Source organism: Anopheles gambiae, chromosome 3 (assembly GCF_943734735.2).
Source record: "Anopheles gambiae chromosome 3, idAnoGambNW_F1_1, whole genome shotgun sequence".
Classification (NCBI taxonomy): Eukaryota; Metazoa; Arthropoda; class Insecta; order Diptera; family Culicidae; genus Anopheles; species Anopheles gambiae.
The window spans coordinates 12347878-12373777 of record NC_064602.1 but is presented as its reverse complement, the minus strand read 5'-3'; the positions used below and the strand labels follow the sequence as shown (position 1 = coordinate 12373777).

General features: G+C 43.1%; 3 protein-coding genes across 9 annotated transcripts in view; all 3 read right to left on the bottom strand.

Annotated features, from left to right (window-relative positions):
- The window catches only part of LOC5668232 (uncharacterized), a 153329-nt gene extending 127429 nt beyond the window's left edge, over positions 1-25900 (bottom strand). Inside the window, exons 1-3 of one of the 7 annotated variants that reach the window (XM_061662091.1) lie at positions 19974-20249; positions 19725-19882; positions 17498-18178 (exon numbers count right to left, since the gene is read on the bottom strand). In XM_061662091.1, the coding sequence (XP_061518075.1) occupies positions 17498-17506 (9 nt within the window). In that variant the 5' untranslated portion in view covers positions 17507-18178; positions 19725-19882; positions 19974-20249. Of the gene's footprint in view, positions 1-17497; positions 18179-19422; positions 19883-19954; positions 20250-25684 lie in introns of those variants that run through there. The other 6 variants (XM_061662093.1, XM_061662089.1, XM_061662096.1 and 3 more) reach the window with 6 other exon arrangements.
- On the bottom strand, positions 5131-7953 carry LOC133393850 (cytochrome P450 4d2-like). Its single transcript, XM_061660661.1, has 2 exons — positions 6117-7953; positions 5131-6051 (listed from the first exon to the last, which is right to left on the bottom strand). The coding sequence occupies exons 1-2, from the start codon at positions 6746-6748 to the stop codon at positions 5154-5156; spliced, it is 1530 nt and encodes a 509-aa protein (XP_061516645.1). The 5' UTR covers positions 6749-7953; the 3' UTR covers positions 5131-5153.
- Positions 8351-10055, bottom strand: LOC1275429 (cytochrome P450 4d2). Its single transcript, XM_557695.4, has 2 exons — positions 9357-10055; positions 8351-9291 (listed from the first exon to the last, which is right to left on the bottom strand). Exons 1-2 carry the CDS (start codon positions 9986-9988, stop codon positions 8388-8390), a joined length of 1536 nt encoding a protein of 511 aa, XP_557695.4. The 5' UTR covers positions 9989-10055; the 3' UTR covers positions 8351-8387.

Here is a 25900-nt window from a genome sequence, read left to right as displayed (position 1 = left end):
CATTGGACAACTCTACGGAAGCTTAGAGTATCCACAGAAGTCCCAGAAGTATCCAGTAAACATCTTTGAACCAAAGGTACTCTACATAACGAGAAACAAATCCCCATTGTTTTAATCTTTAGTTAAAATAACGTACAGAACTCCCAGCTCACGCTTCTTCCGGGTTGCCTTCCAGCTCATATCAACACCAAATAATCCAACCTGCACACGAAAGCGTGCCCTTCTCCGCTGTAGCAGCTCAAATGCCTTCGTCGCATTGCCATGCCATATTCTCGGCACGTATTGCACCATGTGCTCTGGGCAGCGCTTTCACACCGGAAAGCGACCGCCGCACACACGCGGTACATGAATGTACAAAAGTTTCAGCACAAGCAGCACTACCACCACTTTTTCAATCGATCGCTCAAAAGCCATATGCTGCTGAATCTGCAGCGTGCAGGATATAAGGACTAGGAAAAATCGCACCACACATACGCCCGATGTCTTGTCGAAAAGAGAGACAGAGAGAGTGAGTGAGAGAGAGAGAGAGATCATGATAAAAAGGGTTAATCATGATTTATTGCAAAACTTTGCCCCGGCCTTCAACGCTCGAACACACATCACAGGAGTTAGATCAAATCGAAACACGCAGCTACTCCAACACGTTTGACGTCAGACGATGGGTCAGCAAACGATGTGGGCAAACGAGGAAACGAAACACGTGTCTGGTGCATTCCGTGAATGCGAGAAAGAAAGCCCAGCGAAACACTTAATTAAAACTGGATAGTATCTTGTGACCAGTAAAGACGCCCAAGACGGCAACCCTTGGCCATATCCTTAGCTCACGAGAGAAAAAAAAACCGAAAGAGCCCTTGAAGGTTCATTGGTAGTAATGAGGAGACATTATCATTACACAACCAGACACACACACCCCATAGGTCAATGAGTTCAAAAACCGGGGTTCATGGTGTGCTAAAGAGTTTGGGTCAGAGTGGTCCAAAGGCGACAACAAAAACCGGGAAGCTTGTTATGCGCATTATTTCTGGACCAAAAAGAAAATTCCTTCAGTGCCGGTACTGCAAACATTAACCTACAAAAAGGCACAAGAATTGGGGTCTACAAGGCGACGAATAAAAAAAAGCCTCCAACTAGACCATTGCGTGCAGCAAATGAGCCCTTTCTTGGCGCTTTGTTCAGTCACCAAGGGTGTGAGAGAGGTCCTCCAGCAATAATGTCTGACGGACTCCCTTGGTGGTAAGAAACGTTTACCTTTCGGTCGATGACTTCAAGCTATACTGAGACGTATTGTCGTCTGGTATGGCGAGGCCCAATAAATTGTGGAGGCCAATCGAGGAACCCTTATCGATGCTAAAGATTACCTGGTTTACTTTCCAGGGTACTATTCTTGATCTGATATATCCGAGAACCTACTTCTGGGAGGGAAATCACCTAAATCGTTTTGGAGCGCTTTTTGCTGTAATTATTACATTACAGCACGTTCCAAGATTATCAAGATGAATTATTAATTAAAGCAACGCATTGGCAAAGGTTCTACCAGGCATCCCCAAAGTGCTCAAAGTATCCCACAGTCGGCAAAAAAAAGGCCACACATTCCACGAAGCACATTACATTGGCAGGCGTTTCATTCCAGCGCCATTTTACGACACCACCATCGTTTAGCTTGCAATCGATGCGAGATTTGCCGGAAATAGTTTTTCCACCGTCAGTGATTCCTACGTGTAACAGGCGATGGCAGTGGGTCCAGGATTATCTACATCGGCGGCACCACAAACACACACACACATTTTCCACTGCCATATCGTTCGCCATATCGTTTGACGCGTGCTATCGTCCCGTTGATGGATAAAAATGAATTTTTAATCATATTGACAGTTAAGTCAGTACAGCGCGCTTGGGAGTATCCTTTGTGTGTGTCTGTGCGCTGTGAATATGTTAGCCCGACTGCTAGTGGTCTCGGGAGTGTTAGTGTGAATCAGAAAGAAAACACAAAATCAAGAGGGAAAATAGGAAGTAGGTTGCCGTCGGTCGTTGCCGTACAAGCCGTACAACCGTCACCGTCGGAAAATGGAATATCGATTTTACTCTATTGCCCTCACTTTGCCCACTACTACCTTCCACGACACACTCTCTAATGTTCTCCCCAGAGAGAGAGAGAGAGAGAGGAGCCCCCTAGTGGAGCAGCAATTGTGTCCGATGTGTTGTGTGCCCGCTGCAATATCTAGGACATTTCACGTTCGGTTTTGTCTACCGAGCCCGAGCCGGTGGTTTGCATTGCTCGGAACTCCTCTATTGATTGAGGGAATGCAATTTCTATGCCCGCGCCACTTCCTGCTCGATATCAATTCTCTTCCCTTTTTCCACCACAATCGGTTGAGCAGGCCAGCTTTTCGGGAGAAAGAAGCAAAGGGCTAGAATAAAGCAAATACATAAATAAATAAAGCTTTCCCCTCGATGCAACTCGTGACACCCGCGAAGTGGTGTATCGTGCCTGCGACATTGACGAGTCATTTTCCAACTCTGGCCTGCGCTGTGCGATGAGGCTTGATTTAGTGATTGCTTGTGGTTGTGTGTGTGTTAGTGTGTTGCATAGCAAAACAGAATTATTATCATTGCCGTGGTAGTGAATCAGTTTCGGCAAAAGGCCTTGGCTGCAGTTCAAAAATGCCAACGGCTGCATCGGCGCCCCACCGGACGGTCAGGGCCAACAGTTCGATTCGTTGATGGTTCGTGTACACGTGTTCTCGTTCAAACCACTGCCTAAAAGTTCAACTAAACAGGCATCAATACTGACAGAGCTGTAGAGCAAGAACATTCCTTTTGTCTAAACCTTATCAAACATCCATCATTGTCAAATGAAAGTGGATTTATGATGTATTGCGTTTATCCGGCGAGCTCATTGTGATGCATTAAACAATATCAATTCTGCCACCGTCATCATTTGTAACGAGAATTTATTATTTTCCACCATTGAAGATGTATGGTGTTTGGGATTGGTTCGAAAATCTTTCTCGTTTGATCACTTCTTGAACTAATTTCATTTAAAAAGAATGATTTCTTAATTTGATGTACGCTAACGATCTTTTCCTTCCTTCGCGTACGGTCTCTTGTCAGTTTACGCGGAAAGGAAAGGGAAATTTCGTAATGAACGAGTAATTTACGATGGTTCAGGGGATTTTTATCGGTCCCTGCAGTTATCTACTTCATTGTGGTCTGGCTACAAATAAGATTTTTATTTATTTTACCCCTCATTATCTGATCTGCTGCCTTTGCAATCTGTGTACTCGCAAGAGAAGAAAGGGATGATTTGGAGTGATTTATCTTGTGGCAAAGAAATCAATTAAATGATTATAAAGAAAAGGTTGATAATGATTGGAGATGACAAGAGTTTCTAGTTGATTAAGATCCAAGATTAAGGTGTTTTGTGTCTAATTTACTGATTGATTATTTTATTTTTCTTATTACTTCAACATTTTATATTCTTAAAAGAGAAGGCAAATTCTTCTTAAAAGAGATGAATGAAACAAAAACAGCAAACGATTCTTGTTTTTTTTTTATGTTTCTTGCCTACAACAACTTCAATTTCCATCACTTTCTCTGTTGCATATTTGTCAATGCAATTCAAAGTTTATCAAATAACGATAGGACCTAACACAACAATACATTCCCAATCAAGAAACAATTATACCAAAAACCCACAGCTTCACCACATTCCTTTTGTGGTCGCTGTATTAAACCTTTCCTTAGCAATCGGACCTAACCATTTGTACCGATTTCCCTTTCCTAAACATTAAGAGCATAGCAATCGAACCACTAAGCTTGGGAAGTATTGATTTTAAATTATTTTTCTTTTACCCGGCGTTCCACCGGCGTCTTGTTCACATTTCCCATGTAAATCCTCCCTCCGTGTCTACGGACATTAGCAACCACAGTCACACAAGCGACGGAATGAAAACGGAATCGGTGAAAGTGTGGAACTGCGCTGCTGCACACGTTGACAGTGACGGTGTAATACACCGGGGGCAAACCGGGGACTGACAGCGAGCGAACGAGCGACAAAAAAGACATTAAGGTGAAGGAATAACTTAATCATAAGTGCATTAGAATGATTATAGTCGTTGGCTAGCGTAGTTCCCGTCGTCTGCAGCGGCCCAATCCCGAAAGGTGAATGTAAATCCATCAGAAATAATGGTTTTATCGAGCGGAATCCGGAGAGCGGAACGCAACACACGCTACACATTATTAAGCTGGCTGTGACACATATCCCGACACGAGTGCCTGATGAGGAAGGCAATAAAGCTTCTGAAAGATCTCACACCAAATGCCCTATGGCTGTGTAGCTAATCCGTGGGTTGAAGACATGAACGATTTTTATTTAAATTTTTGGGGGTAAAGAAACACACGAAACTATCTCTTTCGTTCAGATTTATTTATTCAACTCATTCAATGAATTTCTAGCTGCTCTCACGTGAATCAATATACATGCAGCTAGCAGAGAGTACATAAATCGTTAAGATACACAGAGTATGTGAGGTACTGGTGCTTTTCATGCTCAGTATGACGTCTGGAATAATACTCGCGATACTACTGTTTATGAAATTAATTATTTTTGAAACTGTTTATTTGCTTATCAAACCGAAAAATGCTTTATAGCCGGTTGAATGTAAAGAGAGCATAATAATGCTAGCAACAACGAACTTTTTTTATATTGTATAACCAATATATATACCAACTCCAGCCGAAGAATTGTGTAACAATCTGTAACGTAGTGTATTTTCTTTAGCAGACTAAAGTTGTTTACAAAATTAACAAAAGAAATGTTTTGATACCTTCAATTTGTACTGAGGTAACAGAGTAACGACGGTTGTAAATTGGCGTGTCCAGTCTTAAATCACACAAGCAACACTGCCAGTCTTGTTCCAGGAATGGCCTACATCAGACCTCGTTCGGCCCTTGCAAGAACCTACGCGTCTTCTATTGTAACGCCAGTTCGTACGGTATCTCTCTTCTTTCAATATCTAGATTATGACGATTCCGCTAATAATTCATTACATTATCCAGGATCAAAAACACAGTTCAATTCATACTTCAAGAATCCCATACAAACAACAGATCGCAAGATGACTCTTAATAATGATAAATGATTTGGACCATTTTTATCTAGGGACGAGCTTCACAAACGCACCATTCACCGGTTTCAGCGTCATATCGGCTTTGAGACGTAGCTGATTGCTTGCTTCGCAAGGTAACAACTGATAGTTGGCCAGCAGCTTCACAAGCACGGTTTTCACCTCAAGCATCGCGTACCGCTGTCCAATACAGTTCCGTGAGCCCGCACTAAACGGCATGTAGCTGAACGGCGGTCGCTTGGCCGAGGCTTCCTCGCCGAACCGTTCCGGATCGAAACGAGTCGGTTCGGGATACAGTTCCGGATCGTGGTGCAGTAAGTAGATCATTATGAAGAAATCGAGTCCCTTCGGAATGGTCACTCCATCAATCACCATGTCACCGGCCGATCGACGTCCTATAACCGGTACAGGAGGGTTGATGCGAAGTGTTTCCTTGATCACCATCTCAAGATACTTCAGCTTCTGCAGTGTGCCGTACGTAAGCTCTACAGTTTTGGCATCCGGTCCCACAATGGCTAGAATCTCGTCGTACACACGCTGTTGGATAGAAGCATCGCGAGAGAGATGGTACGCGGCAAAGCTGATACAAGAGGTGGTTGTATCATGACCAGTAAACATGAACGTATCTACTTCTTCCCGAATTTCTGATTCGGACAGCGGTTTACCGTCCATGGTTACGTTCAGTAGGAGGTCCAGTAGAGTCATCCGACGCTTCCCATAAACGTCCTCTTCGGCAAGTTGTTTCTGAGCTCGCTGCAGTTCTTGAGCGTCGGATTGCTTCTTACGATCGCTGATCACCTTATGGGCAAAATCGTGTATTACCTTCACCAGTTCTCGCTGACGACGGTGGGCTTTGGTAAACTGGAATGCCCATTTGTATTCGCGTAGAAGCGAGAAAAGACGCTTCAGGATAATATCAGTCATTCTGAAAGAATCACAAGTACATTTACAATACAACTTCACCCAACTACGGTATCAACTAACGCTTACTCTTTCACTGCCAGGACGTATTCTGAGTTCGGATGCTGTTGCGTGTTGAGCTTGACACTCATTGCAGATTCGGAGATGATGTCCAGTGCGCAGTACGTCACGTGGTTGTAAATATTACAATCCATACCATTTGCACTCGTCTTCAGCTTCTCGATCAGCACATCCGACTGGTGGTTCATGATGACAAGGAAATCCTCCAGTATTTTGAAATGAAACGCTGGCGTTATGATCTTTCTACGCTGGGTCCACTTCGATCCGGTCGATACGATCAGTCCCGTTCCGAGCCAGGGAGTCATGAAGTCGTAAATGATCGTCTTTTCGATCGTACGCGCTTGCATGATCTGCCCAATCACCTTCGCATCGCAGACATGGATTGAAGGAAAGTTGAACAGGCTCTGCGTAATAAGGGTTTTACCATACTGTGTATCGAAATCACAGAAGGTATTAAATATTCCTTCAGCTGACGGATCTTTAAAGTGATACATCGAACCAAACACCGGGATCGCGGGAATAACTTTAAAATTGGGAAGACGTTTTTGAAGCATCAACACAGTGGCACGGTTTCGGCAGATGGTAAAGAACATCCAGACAAAGACAACGCCCAGACACATCGCCAGAAGAACTAAAAACATCTCGATCACAAACAACGTCACACGCTAATGAGCAGAAGCGATATCAAAGATAGAAAGCGAAAATTCTTCACTTTCTGTCCCTGTTTTTAGACCTCTGTTGCTGTTCAACGGTAAACACAACACTAGTTCCGCGATCAGCCTTGGCCGTGAATATATAAACAAATACCTGGCAGAAAGAAGAACCGTTAATATGCGTTCAACAAAACCTGTTATTTTAGCAGTGTGTGTGTGTTTTGTCTGGAACATAAATGTGCCTTTTGGCTAATCTAAAAAAATATATCGATATTATTAGCAGTGCTTAAAAACGGTGTGTTGGTTGGATCTCCGAAATGGTTCTGTTCGTGAAATACAATTCTTTTTATACATTTTTTGATAAGACTACATGTGATACATATCCAGACACGAACGCCGGATGAGTAAAGCAGTAAACCTCCCTAAAGATCTCATACCCAATGTCCCTTGTCTATGATCATCTTTTCAAAACAAACAAAGAAGTTGAGTGCAATTTATTTAACTCATGAAATCAATTTCTAGCTATTCTAACTTGAAACAACAATCTAATAATAGGGTACAAGCGATTATTGGGTACATATATCGTTGAGACACACCACAGAGTATGTGAGTTACTCGTGCTTTTCATAAATCCTGCAAAACATGACACCAGGCAGAATGCTCGCGATTAAATTGTTTGTCAATTATTGTAATCATTATTATAATTTATTTTAGTTGTTCTTGCTACTGAAGGTGTTTACTGTTTACTTACTTGGTGCGCAATAGATTACATTGTTCCAAATAAATATATTCACTCTAATCGTAATGTTCCTTCCTTAACTTAACTTCCTTAACTGATCTGTAATTTGAATAAGTCTTGCCATTTTAAATATTCAACAAAAGCAAAAACAAAATGTATGATATTTTCTCTTCTTCTTGTTGGGTATGGGATTTCTCGGAATATTTAATGACGCAACCTGCAACACCAGTTCTTGTGGTGACGAAAATGATCTCGAACAACGTTCAGGCATTATACCAACCGCCTCGTCCACCATTGTATTGCACGTTTCGTGCCAATATCCAGAAGATCCAGATTCTGGTAAAATCCAATGAAGAAAACAGGCTGTCTCCGAGATACGTTACTTAGCAGACCGAAAAGAATCCGCGTATCTCGATTTTCCACGCTAGTCGAATCAGGCAGTTTCCAGTTAAAATCGAGCTAATTGTCATGACATTTTGCATTTAATTGAAAGTTATAGCCAGTCTAATGATCGTGCTGAAAGATCTATCAAATTTAGAAATCCGTTTATTGCCAAATCCGCGTATAAGAGGGACGGCGTATCTTGGGGACTATCTGTACCTTCTTTTCTTCTTTGGAAAAACAAACGGTCAAGGCCTGCCTGTACTACAAGTGGGCTGACTTTCAGTGACTTACTGATTACACATAACACGATAATCAGTCCTATATAAATGGAGGCACAGACCTTTTGGGGTTTGAACTCATGGCGGGCATGTTGTTAAGTCGTATGAGTTGAAGATTGTACCATCAGACCGGCCTTCACACTACATTGCACCATCCAGCATTGAAATAGAGCTCAGTAACAATGACAATTCTTACGTATATTATTTTATTGGTTTGAACGATTTCTTATCTACGGACGAGCTTCACAAACACACCGTTCACCGGTTTCAGTGTCATATCGGCTTTGAGTCGCAGCTGATTGCTTGCTTCGCACGGTAACAACTGATAGTTGGCCAGCAGCTTCACGAGCACAGTTTTCACCTCAAGCATCGCGTACCGCTGTCCAATACAGTTCCGTGAGCCCGCACTAAATGGCATGTAGCTGTATGGCGGTCGCTTGACCGAGGCTTCCTCGCCGAACCGTTCCGGATCGAAACGAGTCGGTTCGGGATACAGTTCCGGATCATTGTGCAGCGAGTAGATCACTAAAAAGAAATCGAGTCCCTTTGGAATGGTCACTCCATCAATCACCATGTCACCGGCCGATCGACGCCCTATGACCGGTACAGGAGGGTTGATGCGAAGTGTTTCCTTGATCACCATCTCAAGATACTTCAGTTTCTGCAGTGTGCCGTAGGTAAGCTCTACAGTTTTGGCATCCGGTCCCACAATGGCTAGAATCTCGTCGTACACACGCTGTTGGATAGAAGCGTCGCGAGAGAGATGGTACGCGGTAAAGCTGATACTGGAGGTAGTCGAGTCATGACCAGTAAACATGAACGTATCTACTTCTTCCCGAATTTCTGAATCGGACAGCGGTTTACCGTCCATGGTAACGTTCAGTAGGAGGTCCAATAGAGTCATCCGACGCTTCCCATAGACGTCCTCTTCGGCAAGTTGTTTCTGAGCTCGCTGCTGTTCTTGAGCGTCGGAATACAGTTGCTTCTTACGATCGCTGATTACTTTATAGGCAAAATCGTGTATCACTTTCACCAGTTCTCGTTGACGGCGATGGGCTTTGGTAAACTGGAATGCCCATTTGTATTCGCGAAAAAGCGAGAATAGACGCTTCAGGATAATATCAGTCATTCTGAAAGAATCACAAGTACATTTACAATACAACTTCACCCAACTACGGTATCAACTAACGCTTACTCTTTCACTGCCAGGACGTATTCTGAGTTCGGATGCTGTTGCGTGTTGAGCTTGACACTCATTGCAGATTCGGAGATGATGTCCAGTGCGCAGTACGTCACGTGGTTGTAAATATTACAATCCATACCATTTGCACTCGTCTTCAGCTTCTCGATCAGCACATCCGACTGGTGGTTCATGATGACAAGGAAATCCTCCAGTATTTTGAAATGAAACGCTGGCGTTATGATCTTTCTACGCTGGGTCCACTTCGATCCGGTCGATACGATCAGTCCCGTTCCAAGCCAGGGAGTCATGAAGTCGTAAACGATCGTCTTTTCGACCGTACGCGCTTGCATGATCTGCCCAATCACCTTGGCATCGCTGACATGCAGTGAAGGCAAGTTGAACAGGCTCTGCGTAATAAGGGTTTTGCCATACAGTTTATGGAGTCCAATGAAGGTAGTAAATAATCCTTCGGCACTCAGATCCTTGAAGTGATAAGTCAAACCAAACACCGGGATCGCAGGTACAACTTTAAAGTTGGGAAGTCGTTTTTGAAGCATCAACACAGTGGCACGGTTCCGCAAGATGGTAACGATCATCCAGGCAAGGGCAGTGCCCAGACATATACTCAAAAGAACTAAAAACATCACGATCACAAACACCTTTAAATGCGAGTTTGGAGAAGAGAAAGGGGGAAACAGCGAAAACAGATCACTATCGAAAGCTGTTTCTGGACCTCTGTTGCTGTTCAACGCCTAACACAACACTGATTCCACGGTCAGCCTTGATCGTGCATATATAAACAAATATCTGAGAAAGTCAATGCCCGTTAGAACGCAGCCACCAAAACCAGTTATTTTTGCAATGCAGTTTGAAGCGAAACGTCCAGACGGATAGAATATAATAATCCAGAGAATCCAGAGAATCCCGAGAATTGAGCAATATTGCGTCATCCATGAAAGACTTGCAAAAACACGGATAAAACACTACAAAAATGTTGATCCTCTCGTTGGCGGTTTGTTTCAATTGAAACGGTTGGTACAACCTTTAAATCAATAAACGATGTCACCTAACCGACGGCGGAAATCTTGACCCGGAAAGTTACGAGAGTGACCCCATAAAACAAAAACCACGGTTCGTTCATAACATTCGCAAAACCCCCGGGCACCCGCTTTATGAAACACCTTCAGTATGGGGTGGTCCCATTTTTCCTACACCTTCGTGTGGTTTGTGCAGTTAAGAAAATGGGCCGAGAACGATTTCGGAACCATAAGCGAAAGTGGCACACATTTTTCGCCTCGCTAAGCCGCCCGCTTATTCGGGCGACAAAATTAAATTACTTCCTTTACCCGGGCAAACAGGCTTCGATGGCAGCATAACACGTCAGCACCGGTGGTGTATGGATTGTTCAAAAGGACCCGTTAGAGAGAGAAAAAAAAACACACACACACATAACGTATAAAGGAAAACTGCTAATGAACCTTTTTTGTTTTGTAGCAAAAATGAGAAAATTTGCTTGTGCTCAATTGCGGCATCATTTAGAGCTACTACAGCTGTCACAAAAAGTGTCATTAATTATTGTGCTTTGCTGAGAAATTTCTTGTCATCATTTTCTAACGGAGTTTTGTTTTTTGTGCTCTTCTTCGAACGGTTTTAGCTCATCATAATTTCTAGCTCTAGCTCGCCAAAGTGTATCGATGTGTGCGCGGAGCGCGAAGGAAAAGCAAAACATTAAAATTAACTACAATTTCCTTCCGGTTGAACTCTCGCGACTAAGCCGAACGCCGGGGGGACGCGGTGGCAAAAACATACTTCCAGAGCGTTCGTTGGGCACTGTTTTGTTCTCTTTGGTTAGCGCGGTACATGCAATGGACTGAAGGCACAGCTAAATTACATAGCAGCGGCAGAAAATTAGGTAACCAAAAGGGAGGTGTAACTAATTTCATGTCCAACGGCGAAAGCTGGCTGGCTTATGGGTAGCCGAAGAAAGCTTACGATGGAACAAACATTTTATCATTATAACACTGAAAGCGAGATTGAGTTAGGAAAACAAGCTAGGTGCAAACAAGACAAAGCAATATGGAAGGAAAAATCATCACAATTCCTTCTATTAATGATACAAATTTAAACAAAAATCAACAAAAGCATCGATGCAATAACACTATTTAAAAGGAAAGGGATTGTTATTCATAACGACAATAGCTTATAACGAATGTTAATAGAACTAACAATTTGTAATAAAACAATAAACACAAACAACATCATAAACATATACACATTTCAAACAAATAAACCAATAAACCAACAAGCCACCATCCAATAACGTTTTCCTTATCCCAATAATCACACCACAAAATTTCAACAGCATGAACATTGCTTCATAAAGTAGCTACACCTAGAGCACCAAAGCCAAAACACCCCAACCGCCCAAGCACACAAATCCCAGCCAATTGAAGCCATATTGGAGCCCTCTTCTTTTCGCCAACAGTACGGCAAAGACACCAGCACATCACCACCAAAACGAGCGAGCTACAGCTCACCGAGGGAGCATGCCACGGGGCAAAAGCCGGCTAGTGGGCTGGTTGAATTTTATCGTTTACATATAAATTTCCCATAAAATCGACAACGTCGTCGGCCGCAGCATCGGCTGTTCGGTTCGCCCTTTTTCGACCCCTTTCACTCTATCTCCGCTGTTGGCTCAACTTTTCATTTCTTTCCAGATTTCGAAGAAGAAGAAGAAGCAAAAATAAATCGAAAACACGTGCACTCTTCCAACCCAACGGATGGACGGAACTGTGTATGCTAATTCGGGATCGATAAAATTCACACATCTCCATGCGATTGGAGAACCTTTACTATCGATTTTCGATCGATGCCGGTGTAAAATGTACATGAGAACCGCATCAGAAGCATCTTTTCCAGCGTGGAAAATTAAATGCTTTCAAAGTGTCGATTCAACAGCATCAGAGCAACGAGCTTTGTATTCCTCCCTGTGCTCCCATCAAGAAAATAAACCATTTTGGCTTTATTCTCCCCACAAAAGAGATTGATTTAACCATCGGATGTCTACCTTTCCACGGGCAGGAACGCTTTGAAAGGCTTCATTCTTCATCACTCTTCACCGGACCTTGGCTAATCAATCACACCACCGAAAAGGGAAGCATGTTCACCTTCGCCGCTGTAAACATTTCTTTTACCCAGAAAAACTTGCTGGACACGAGAAAGGCCATGGAAATGAAAATGTTGGTTCTGTTTCTTCCTATTCTTGCCTTTATTGCTGTGAGTTATTGATTATGGTGAAGGTTTTGGGGTTGCTTCTTTCGTGAAAGACCACGTGGAAGATTGATGACTTTCCCAATCACACACTCACCATGCATGATTTGGATAGGAAACCTGCTGTAGAAAAAAAAAATATATATATATTCGATCGATAGCACAAAACGCAACTAGTGATGTTACATGAGAAATTGATAAAACACTAGAGCTCGTAACATTTAATTTGATTTCGATACGGAGTTACTTAAATCCCGCCCGGAGATACCCATTACCAAATAATTGGACATTGGTTTGAACATAATACATGTGCCATGAGCCAATTTTCGTGATAAATCGTGACATAATGTCTCAATACATTCGAGCACGACCACATGCCAACAAGCTTGAGACTCCAGTACAAAGCCTGCGTGCACGAACATCAAAAGCTTAAAGCCACGCTTCATCTCATCAATTTCGTTCAGACGAGCGAAATAGGAAATTCAATCAACAGACTCGCAAGACTTACTTCATTTCCTTCTCGCCAATCATCGGCTGCGCCTATCCGCGAGGTTACAATTTCTCGTTTCGTGTGCTTTGCCTTGGCTGCCCGGTATTATCTGGGTTTTCTTCTTCCCACATACGGACACGGCAGGCCTCGCTGGCATTTTAACAAGCCAAGTTTGATCAGCATAATTAACATTGGCTACCCAAATCTGTAATCGCATCCAACGCTGCCAGGCGTTGTACGATCAGCATTTCCACTTTTACCGACATGTTTCTTTCATGTTTCACTTAGCTCGGCTGCTGCTACTGCTGCCAGCCATATCATCGCACGTCACTAGCTTTATGCTGAGACGGTCTGCTACGCGTAGTCTCGCTTTTGGAGAACATTATCCGAACGCTGTCAGTGTTCGATACGATTGCAATATGCAACTTCACCGCATTATCACACGCCCACAGCCACACTCACACACACGATCCCAGGTGTTTGTCTTCGCCACCCCTGGGGGAGGCACCTGCAGCATGGAATGTGAATTTATGGAACAAGTATTTTGTAAGCTATCAACACACACAAACGATGCCTTGTTTGTTGTTTTTCTTTCGCTTTTTTTCGCTCGTTTCAAACCATAACCACCACCTGCAGCAAAAACATGCCCCGCAGCAGAGCATGTAAATGGGAAGGCAGGCGATGGAGGGAGGCATGCAGAGATTTTAGTTGAGTTATGATAGTGAGGTGCGCTTCCTGGCACCCGGTTGAATATACGGCAGGCACGTGCGCGCGTAGTGGGGAAAAGAAAAACAATCCGTCGAGCACAATTGAAAACAACATTAAGCTGTACTCTGCAACACTAAAGTGGGAGGAGGGGGAGGGTCTACATACCTCTTTCGACAGTAAAACAGTCAAAACATCTAGAGCTCAAACCCAATGCAATGTGGTTACATTACTTCGGTGGCGGTCGTAACGAAGTGTTTTTTAGACCGTACACCAACAAAAACCGTGTGTTTTGATGGCTTTCTATATCGATTCTGTGAAATGGAACAAAATCATCTTACAAAAACTCCTCTTGCACTTGTCAACAGGGGTAGAAGATTTCGGAAGCAATAAAAGATGCGTTTTATAAGTGTTTTTTTTTTGCTTTAGATACCACATCATCACACGGTCATATCCCTCGCATTCTTTTAATATTGCAATATCAGCGCCTTGTGCATAGACATTAACAGTTTTCGCCATTATTGTCCATTTTATTATAAGCACGTAGTAAAACTGCAATAATCACACTATCGTTGCGCTCACACAGCGCAACACATTACATTGGTTTAATCGCGCTTCATATTTGATTTGAACCCGCGACTAGTGGTGCTGTACGACCATGGACGTGACACCGACACCACGAGACTGCTATCAATCAGGTTCGTTGCATACGAAATAAAAGCCACTGGATGCATGTGTGATTTTGTATGTAAATAATGCATTTGTATGAAAATGAAATCATAAAACATGGATAATAGAGAACTCATAATACGAAATACAAATTATCGCTTAACGAAGATTGTCTTTTGTGCAGTTTCATAATAAAATGGTTATAATTGTTAAAATTCCTTTAGTTTTTGGAGTATGATATGGAAACAATACATTAAACAAGTCTTCATCGTGCTAATTATATGCTTCTTTTTTTGTACATATGACCAGTTAATCCCATTTATGTCGCATTACTATTATATTTATTTAGTTTTAATATAAATAATGATAATCGTAGGTAAATGATTACATACTTTAGTATAAAAGCTGTATCAATGAAGTTAAGTAAATTCCTCTAAAAGCTGCATATATCACGCAAACGCAAACGCACTCATAAACTACGTAACAGACGCTTGTTCCGACACCACAGGCGATAACATACCCTTCTCCTGCTAGCTTTGCATCTTTGCAGCTTTCGGGTTAATCCTGTTTTAGGGCTTTCAATTAACGGACGGATCAAGTTTTACGGCACCCAAAAGCTATTTCCTCTCGTTTACCACCGCGTTCGCGTTCCGAGTAATCGAAGCATCACCTCTCACAAGCAGGCAGTCTCGCAAACTTGCGCGAATGCAGATCGAGACACCATTTCATCTCATCGCGATTTTCCTGCCACTTTTCCTGCTGTTGGGTGTCTTTCATCCGGTTCGTGGAAAAAAAAACGAAACGCATATCGAGCTGATTGTGTAGCTGGCAAAGAGGAAACATGCGAAAAACCCAACCAGGAGGAAAAATCCACTTTATTGCAGCACTAAGCGAAAGAGATTTGCGATTGCCAAAATACCCAAAGCGCTCGTCGTGGGATAAGTTTGGGTGGTTCTGCGCGAGATTCGCAAACAATTTACTGCAGCGAGCTAAGACGCACTAAGCTTGCTGGCGGTGGTATTCGAACAATGGGGTTTAGAATTTTAAAGCAAAAATCAAACCCTTCATCCCGCCCTTTTGAAAGGAATTTGCAAAGCCTATGTAGCTTCAAAATGAATCATTCAGCATAACAACAACAAAATATACTGAAATCAACACATTCTCTCTGGCTAGTCTGGCTTGTCAATCCACGAATGTACGCACAACTGTATCGCAAATCGAGGATGGTGACAGAGGGATTTTTTTTCTCGCTAGGATTAGAACGCGTTTCGATTCGCTCCATTTACTTCTGTCTGGCGTTCGGTGGCGATCGAACCGAACACAGCACCAAGAACAAAACACACCTCGTTTATCAAATCCCCTACGGACTGAGCAGGGCTGAGAGTACGGGACGTCCCGAGCGAACGGTTCAATGGATTGTCGAATGTCACATGACTCCTCTCACTATGATTATCAACGCGCGGGCGCGCCTTCCCGTGACGGGGAAAATCTTCACCCATCGGGCCGAGGGATGGGCCGACGGGACGGGTTGGACAGCATAGCCGTGAGGGGAGCTCTGGTAGGATTGGACGGATGCTCGAACATACAGCACACCGATGAGTCGGCACTGTGAAGCCAATGGAAAAATGAGATATCAAAAAGCATTTAGGAATTACTGAACCGTGTCCAGTGCTTCACGTCCCCCGTCGTTATGTCGCTGACGTTTCGTTGGAAATCGGTTTAAAATGGAAGGAATTCCATACTCGCCCCGTTTGGGAAGAGACTCTCATTGCTAGCCCTTTCGGGGCTGGAAATCACAAGAGAAAATATACCACTCTTGGGAGCTGACATCCGTGAAGATAGCTGTTGACTTTTATTAAGATCTCTTGAGGAAAGGTTTCGGTTGATTAGGACAGTACACTAGAGCGTTACTTCTGACTGATATTAATATCCATTGAAAGGTGTTTTGAAGCATTGAAGTTTCAAAACCGAAAAGAACATCTAGCTAGAACATCTCATGCTGCAGATGGTGGAACTAAATACAGCGTATATAGTTAACATTCTAGACTTTTCATTCTAAACGTCTCTAGTTGTCTCTAATAGTTGTAATACAATTAAATCAACAGTCTATACATTTCTAAATAAGAAACCTTTAAGAACCTAAAACCTGAACAACATTCAGATTTTGTAAAAAGACATTAAGTCCATACATATCAAGAAGAAACCAAGTTAGTTGCAAGTGAAAACAATGGACACTGAGAGTTCATATCATGGCGCAAGATTGATACTTTTTGTTTTATTTTCCAAAAAGGAGGAATCTTGATGTACTCCGAATGGAGCTAGATATTGTACTGTTCGTCAGGCACCAGTGTACGACATTTGTTTAAGGAACTTTAGTAAGCGCCGGTAACTAACAATTGGTATGCGGTAATGAATCATGCCCTTCTTGGACTCAAATCTAGTTCCCTCCCATACACAGAACCAAGCACAATGTCAAAAGCCAAGCACAATGCCAAAAGCCAAGCACAATGATAACCATTAGGAAATAAAGTATTTTTTCTTATTTATTTTACTGAGTTTGACTATTCTTTCATACGAAGATGCCCTGAATTCTTTTGCATTTTTTCGTTAGTATTTCCTAATTATTACACCTGTACTATAATTACAGTTAAATTGTGGGTCTACTGCATATACAACCAAGATTAAAATATCAAAGAAATCAGGCCTGCTAGGAGTTTCCACTGTTCTTTTTTTTTCTTTTTTTTTTTTTTTGGCTGTTTCCCAATATTTTAAATTGCTTGTGAGAAGAACCTCAAAAATAATAGAAACAAAACAAAAACAATGACAAGTCCTGTAATACGTCCTGACTTGTTTATCCCACTGTGAATTAATCAATACGTCGTCATGGTAAGTCAGCCATCAAAAGATCGTCAAACCCAACAAAGGTTGTTGTGTGGTGTAAGGGAACAGGGAAACGTTTTCACCCATCAACAATTAAACACAACAGTAAATAATCAAATAAATTCATATTGTAACTTACCTTCGACATTGTTGTTGCGTTGGTGTGCAATTACCCCGCTTCCCGTTGCAGCACCAGGAATGTTGTCCCCGTGTTGTGCCTTCGCTCTTCACAGTCGAACGTCCACGCGCGGGCGAGACGTCATCGGTTAACAGTTAAAGCGAGCACCAAAGCTCTCGCGTTTTACCAATGGAATGTGCTTATGTGTGTTACGTATTTGTTTTTCCTCCTCAAACCACCCACTATATTTTTCTTAAATCACTACACAAACTAAAAGCGGGCTTTACTTGCTCGCCCCAGGTGGGCAAATTACATCCACTTTCTTCGTCACTTCAAAAAGGGCACACCAATTGACACAACCCGGAACCAACGGGGCCCCCAAGGGCCACAGACACACTTGTGCACACACACACACACACTAACTCCACGTCACTAATTAACGATGTACGATGGTGAGAAAATTTATTAAAATAAGCACTGTGAATCCATCGGATTCAGCTTGATGATGGTTGCTCTGGGGCGTGTATCACACAACACAACACACACGACGGCCAAAATTCACACAACAAAAAAAAACCAATTGGTTTCCAATTTTTCCAATAAGCCTCTTTCTCGAATCCTCTCTACGCTTTACGCCACTCTAATGGTAATCAGCACATACACATTCACACAAACAAACAAACAAACAAACACATGTAGAAACTGTACGGATGAGATCACAAATGAAAACGAAATTAGATGGAAAATTCCCGCAAGAGAAAGAATTTCACCACATTAAAACGGACACTTGGGGGGGGGGGGGGGGCGAAAGAGCACAATTGTGCAAGCAACAAGTCATACACGTGGAGAGAAAGAGAGAGAGAGAGAGTGTATGTATTTGTGTCCGGTGAAGCCCCCAGTGCAATGGCTACGTGTGTCGTTGTCCTTTGCCGCACGCCGTAGGTTCACTTTTCGGCCTCTAGCAACCGCCGTCGGAGGCTCATTACACCTCCGTAGTGTGAGTAACAACATTAGCAAACGAAGCATCGTACCCGCAACACAAACTACTAATCATTATTGTCTTAGTGATTTCGATTTCCTGCAGCCACACGCGAAGGTTAAGCGTCTTTTAAGTAGTGTTAGCAGTGCGCCATATTGGTTGAATCGGGCGGTAGGATTGGTGGGAAGGTAGCACTAATGTCGTATACTTTCTTTCGACACTTTCACACCTACAGTGGCAGCTAATTCTAATACAGCTTTATTTGCACTGCTTTTTCGGGATAAGCCTTCCAAAAAAGGTAGCTACAGTACGCTCACAAAGGATGCTGTGACGCACCTGGATCGCATCTGTCAAACACTCGTTTAATTACACTCACATACACACACTTACATCGCAAACGCACCTGTCTGAAGCTATCTAGCAGGTGCACAAACACAAACAAGAAGGTAAGCTCGCTTACAACAAGTCACCAAGCTCCTATTATTTCTAACCTCCAAAGCGCAGGATTATGACCCTGACGCACACACAAACACACACACTGGCTGCCTCGTTTCCTCTCCGACAATCGATTGCCCGCACACGGTAACCGAACCGAGAGGAACGCGGCAACGCACGCCACACAAACGTCAAATGCTGCTGCCCGGCACAACGACGAGTTCACAAATGACGGGCCCCGATGGATGGCGCTCCGTGTTGTGACCGGCCGGATTGATGATGGTCCGGCTTTTTCGGGACCGCTTTCTTCTTCGTCCGCCATCATCATATCGCGATTGGCACACACACACACACATTGGTACGACGCGATTCACTTTCTTCGGTGAGCACTTAACTATGCGTGGGGCGGCGTGGAGCGGAGCTTCCCGATTGGAAGGTGTAAGATTGGATAGGTTAAACCTCACCCGGCAGCACCGGGGTGGGTTTTGGGTACGATCCATCAACACCACGCACACCCTCCCCCTTACCTTACCTTCTTCTCCCGCAGAGCCAGTGTGTGAATGTGATGCGCGCCGGTGACTTACGGAATGACTTTTCTATTTGGGCAGCCGGCAGCTGGAGCTGTCTTAGAGTGGCTGGCCCCACACTCTCACTTTCCGGCGGCGCTAGCCACCGACAGCCTCCACCAGCGTGTGCCCATTATAGCCATCGCTTTGCTGTTGTTGTTAGCTTTTGTTTTCTTGTTCGTCTCACCCTCCACCACTCCGCACCATCCCCAGGGAGAGAGAGCCTTAATTTCCTTCCAACCGCTGGCAAAGGAGGGGAAAGTTGTACCTCTGTAAACCGTTACCAGCGCCAGCCACCCTTAATGGTTCTTCATTATTAGGCTCGGAAAGTTTTGCAAATATCGCCACCGAGCGATGTGTGTGTGTTACTAAAAGACCAGACCCTGATCAAGGGCGACAGGTTGCTGGCCGCAGTGTGGTTGGATGCTGCAGGAGAGAGAAGGAAAGAAAGAAAAAAACGGCATCCGTCGAGTCCGGTGAGAGTTTTGGAGGTGTTACCTTTCGATCAAAATCTCACCCCAACGGAGCATCAAAAATTTGCACAGACACGCCGCGTATCACACCGTTTTCTGCCTCTTTTTTTGTCTTAAACGTTAGCCCTGATTGTATCGTTTATCTTGTTGCAAAAACACACTGCGAAGCAAACTAAATTGCTAAACCGGAGATTAAGCTTTTCTTTTTTTTTTGGTGTCTGTTTTTCTTTTTTGATATTTTCTGCAAAATATGCGCTCAAAAGTTCAATTAAGCACGCGAAACCACACGATCTCCGATGATACTGCAGGTGCTGCAATCGGATCTGATACGGGAAGCCTCAGGAAGTGAGATGTTTAACACATACACAGGCGAACACATGATCGCGGACATGATGAAATAAGAACAGGGTGGACACCACGCGGGTACGTGCGAGAGGGAAGATATTTTAAGCGTACAAATTAACGCTTAAGCGACGATCACTCGATCGATCGAATTTTCGGCCTGGAGTGAACCCTGCCGTGCCGGGTTGATCATTTTGTTTTTTTCCCGTTTTTTTTTTTGCTTTCTTTGATTTAGGCTTGTTGATTTTTAACGTTATTCGTTCCAGGAGAAAATTCAGAGTTTGGTAAAAACTGGAGGAAATTGGACACATAATTGGGATTGGGTTTCATATTTGCAATTTCCTTTCGTTCGTAGTCCTTCCTGCTGCCAAGGGTTAGCAGATGTGAAATAATGTATCGCCAATTTCACTTGTTTTCGTTAACCCTTTTTACAACGTAGGCACTTGTTTATGTCAAACATTATTCGGTAGACAATCGCTTATAAATAATCTGGGACAAATATCTTCAATAATTTCTGATGTGCTCTTTTTGAAAAATCCAATAAGTTTGTGATCACAGAGCAAAAGAAATCTATGTTGGTTTCATGATCAAACGATTTTCTTCAGTTATAAGCTGAACTACTAAAGCTGAATAAAGTATTCTAAAACATGCCAAACCACGCAAAATTCAGATAATGTGGATAGCATGGTTATTACAAAACCTAAAAAGGGTTGATCGTGCTTTCATCAATCATGATTGTTGTATCAAAGAAGAACATGAATTTTTGTCACGATTATTGAGCTTTTTCGGTAAAATTCTGACAGGATATATTCGAAGCGAATATCCAGGCATTTCCTTAAAGTTCAACTTATTATAATGAATTATTCAAACGTTGTTAAAAGCATGCATCTGAGGTAAAAATAAAATAAACTTTTATTCTGTACTCTCTAGAGTCTACACAAAGTTCTGTATTGAGACTGAGACTGAGAACTTTGTCTAGGGGGAAAAAACAAAATAATCTTTGAATTTTGCTTTCACCTCTTACGAAATCTTGTGAAAAACACAAAAAGCTGAGAAGCTTTGAAGTCTCTAGAAGCTGTCTTAAAATATTAACAGAAATTATTACTTCTAACTGGGGATTTGCTCAGAATCCAACAGAATTGATTTGTTCAGAATCCAACAGAATTGATTTGCCAACGACTTCAATGATCGTAAAGAGTTTTGACAGAAATTGTCAATGCTAATAATTAATCAAATCACATAAATAAAACAAAAGCAATTTAAGTTATTTTCACATGACCTTCAAAAATATTGCTAACTATTCTTTAGTTCAATTTGTGCCTCTAAAACTAAACATATATTTGTTTGTTTCACTTAAAACACAAACTAACCTATTTTGAACTAGCTTCACATCTGGCTCTAAGAGCCAACTGATAAAACAAATTTAGAAAACCTGTTTCATTCCACAATTTTCTTTTAATCAATGTTCGTAACAACATCTTCTCCTTATCACACGTGCAGCCTTTTCCAACCAACCAATATCTAAACCCAGGAAAAGACCCACTTTTCCCCAAATCGCTCACAAATTTATAATTTCTCCGTACTGTATATAATCCACCAATGTCCGGCGACCGCCCAAAAACGATGTTAATAACAGAAATAATTTTCTTATTAACACCACTAATGGGAGCACACCGCGAACGCCCCCCCCCTCCAATAAAATGGCTCACTTTGCCGCAACGTCGATTGACGCCATCGGAAATAAATTTTAAAGACACCCAATCCCGCTCGATAACATCTAAACCCTACGCCCCAGGTGACCGGTGCGCACGCGGTTTCCACTGCGCCCGGAGGCGGGAAGGCGCATTGCTCATAAATAAGCAACTAACGTAAAACCTATCCACCTGAAAATCCAGCCGAAGCGACAAAAAATAAACGCACCACCGCCATGAGCGCGTAAAATGTAAGAGAAGTAATTAAAAGTGGAAAATATAACTATCAATCGTCGCACGGCGTGTGTACCATCTTCGCACGCCCCCGGGCGCTACCACATTTGGTCAGAATTACGTTACGTACCACGCGTGGTGTGGTACTGGCGCACGGCGTTTGGGCCGTTTGGACAACAGAGCCCCGGAAGGCTTCGGGCAGTATTGGCAGAATAAACAAACAGTCGGTGCTCGAAGATATAAGCCACTTTCGAATAAATTACTTGTACACGTTATCCCCGCATCGTTCATACATTATTTAAGCCCCATTCGTTGTTGGCGTCCTTTTTGGCGTAACGGTCAATAGGGTGCACCATCGTCATCGTCATCATCATCGTCATCTTTCGTCCGTTTTGCTTCATAAAGTTCACGCTGGGCGACAGGTGGAAGGTGAAGCAGTAGCAGTCTCCGCTCAGTAGCCGGCTTATGCCGAAAAAGCAAAAATGACGGAAAGCTTTGGAAAGTCATTAATTACATAAATACTGCTGGACATCTGTCAAATAAAAATTAAACTAATTCCAGCGTTTTTTAAACTCGAAATTATCATCCAACGGTTGCAATTTGGACAATGTGACAGGCGACAGGCGACATAATAGTCGGTTGCAGTTTAGAGCGACCAGCAGTTTATCTTAATTTTGAGCATTTCAGATTTTGTGCAGGTTTTATTCAAAAGCTTTCCCACCCTTTCCCTTTCCTTTCTCGCGGTGGGTGGCAAGACGAGGCAGTTTTGTTGAGGGAATTTGTGCTTTTTTCGCAATCTTACAAACTCCTCCCGCTCCGCAATCTACCAACATAAATGGAGGAAAGATTTGAACTCTTGATTGTTTTTGATGTAAAGTTTTTAACTTTTGCGACACATGCCAGCAGTCGACAGCTTATCTCCCAGCCCGGCTCCGAAACAAAACACTGCAGTAACGAAGTCAGCAATCTCACACAATGGGCGATGTTTTACAATTAGATGTCTAATTTAGCGAACTTTTTCGCGTTCGGGCTCAACTTCCAAGCAACTTTTAACAACTCTATGTAAGCACTTACCCTCCCAAAAAGCTTCACACAAAGCGATAAGAAGAGCTGCCATTAAAATGAAACCCAACAGTGACGCCCAGCCAGAGGCCACCGAGGAGAAGCAACACCAAAACGAACCCCAAGAGTATGTCTTATTATTCATAATTTCAGCTCAGAGTCACAGCATCCTCGACCAGCATGCTGCTGCCGGCAAGTTCTCACCCGAAGCATAGGTCCCGGGAGTTGGCAAATGGGGAAAAAAGGGCCGAAACAAACAAAAAAACGTACACACACAAACAGCTTGAAATTCTTGGAGCAAAACTGGCTCCGCCTGGGGCGCGCGTTTCTGAAGTACAGGCCCGGGCAGGCACAAAACATAAACCAGGAAACGAAGCCAATCAAGTGTCGGCAGCGCTGATGGGTGGTTTTCACTGGCACATTGGGGGGGGGGGGGGACACACACACATACACTCACATGCACAGTGGACGGCACAAACTCTGAAGTTTGTGGCAAGAAAGTTTGAGGGAATATCGGCAAAAAATCAACCAAGAATCCATCGTGCCGTTGTTATTCTTAGCGCGATCTCAGCAAAGTACGGCTTCCGATGCCGACTTCAACAAGCAAACCTCGCTAGATCAAGCAAATTGTGTGCAATAGCTGGCCTGAGCTTTTTATTTCCCGCTATGTACTTTGACTTTTTTCGGGAGCAATGTACGCTTCCGCTCGTTGCTTTTTCAATCGTCAAATATTTGTACACTCCAAGAAATTATCCAGAATTTTCGGTTGAAATGACAGTTGGCAGGCGCAACGGTACAAAACCACAAGTCAAACTGCTTGCTACAAAAAATAATGCAAACTCATGTTGTAGAGCTTCCGGCAGGGCAACTACGGCAACCTAATTGTCTCCTTCACTAAACAACAAGAAAAGCGCTCTCCAGAGGTCTCAGTGACAGGCGTCTGGTGGTTTGAGGTAAGAGCAACCTAGAATGCAAGCAAACAAACCAATCGCAGCCGCACCAAAGCAGAGCAGTGATGAGAAAATTAAAAATTTAATTTCAATTATTGGCCTCATTGTTGCGACTTGCGAAGTGACAGAAGTGAAACTGACGACCAGTGTCTCTCCTTCCGCGGTACTAGCTATTGGATCCTGCCGGTTTGGGTAGCTTTCTGTTGCCCCCGGTTCCGTTTGATGGCATCGGGAATCGATAAATTGAACTCGGAAATAGTACCGTAGTCGTAGGCTAGCAATTATATAGCCCTTCGGTCGATGATTGCTGGTAGAAAGTGTTCCCAAATCGTTGAGGGTTCGTCTTCAGGCCGCCAGTATCGACGAAGGCACCGAGTGACATTCGATCCGTTTCGGGTGGTATTTTTGGGTCCGCTGTGACGCAATAATAATTTTGACTTGTCCAACTGACGCCGCAATTATTGATTTTGTGTGCTGCTGGTGTCCAGCAGCGTGCCGCCAGACAAGGTTTTGGGGACGGTTGGAGAGTAGCGTTTGAAAAATGGGACCTTTGCTCAATTGATTCTAAGCAATTCCAACGCATAAAAATACTTCCAACCAGGTATACATTTATGTGTGGATCATCATCTTCTCTCGCCGTTCAACTTAATGTACTGCAACGTTCAAATTTCGTACTTTTGTAAACTGCGTTGAAAAGCATGAAAATCGACGCACTCAAGTGCGTCACATTGCCTTGCCAACACGCACACGAAGGTTATGGCGCTTTCCCTGCAGCCTACCTTCGAGGTTTCCTTTCTGTCAATTCAATCGTGCGGTTGAATTTTGCCCGCTGGCTAATCCAATGAGGCTTTTTAAATCCAATTTTAAGCATCAACACAACCACACACATCTACAAGTACACACTACACTATAGTCTATGTTCGTTTGTAAAGATGCACTTGTATCAGTTTTGAAAACGTCACAAATAAGGTTCTGACAGTTGTTTTACATCTTTTGTTTGCCAATGTTGTTATTCACTTTCACTTGTTCTTAATATGCCATGTTACGTTACTCTTATGCTCTTTCCACAATGCTACTCTATAGGGTTTTCCTTTTGTTTGTTTTTCCTTTTTTCTTTCCTTTTCGAAACCACACTTTTCAACATCATTTCTCCAATTATAAATAAACAGAATAGTTAATGTACAATCGATTGTATACGCACTCACAGCTCAGCACTTTCTGTGTTGCTCACTCTCCTCCATCCCCACACTGGGAAGGTGGGTGTTTTCCCGCTTTTCCACATCCCTAACAACAGCACACAAACAAACACTTGCACGCCCACTCACTCACTCCCTGCGGGCTTAACTTCCTTTCAACCCACACAGTAGAGTCCCAGTAGGACTTTTTTTTCATTTTCCTAACAACACCAAACTCACACGCGCACGCAGATGCTCACAAAAAAGTGTAATCCTTTTTTTCCCCAATTTCCGAATTTACCTTTCCGAAAATGTTTGTGTCCGTCCGTGTATCGACTGTACTACACACACGTGCGTCACTTTGTTTGTGTATGTGTACACTCTGTTCTAAGCTCCTCCACCCCGCGAGCCAAATAAGGAGGAGGAGGAGTAAGAACCCACCACGCGGTACCGGATGTCACAAAACGTAGGTTCGCTCTAAGGTTGGAGGCCCTCTGAACGAAACCGAAGCCAGCGA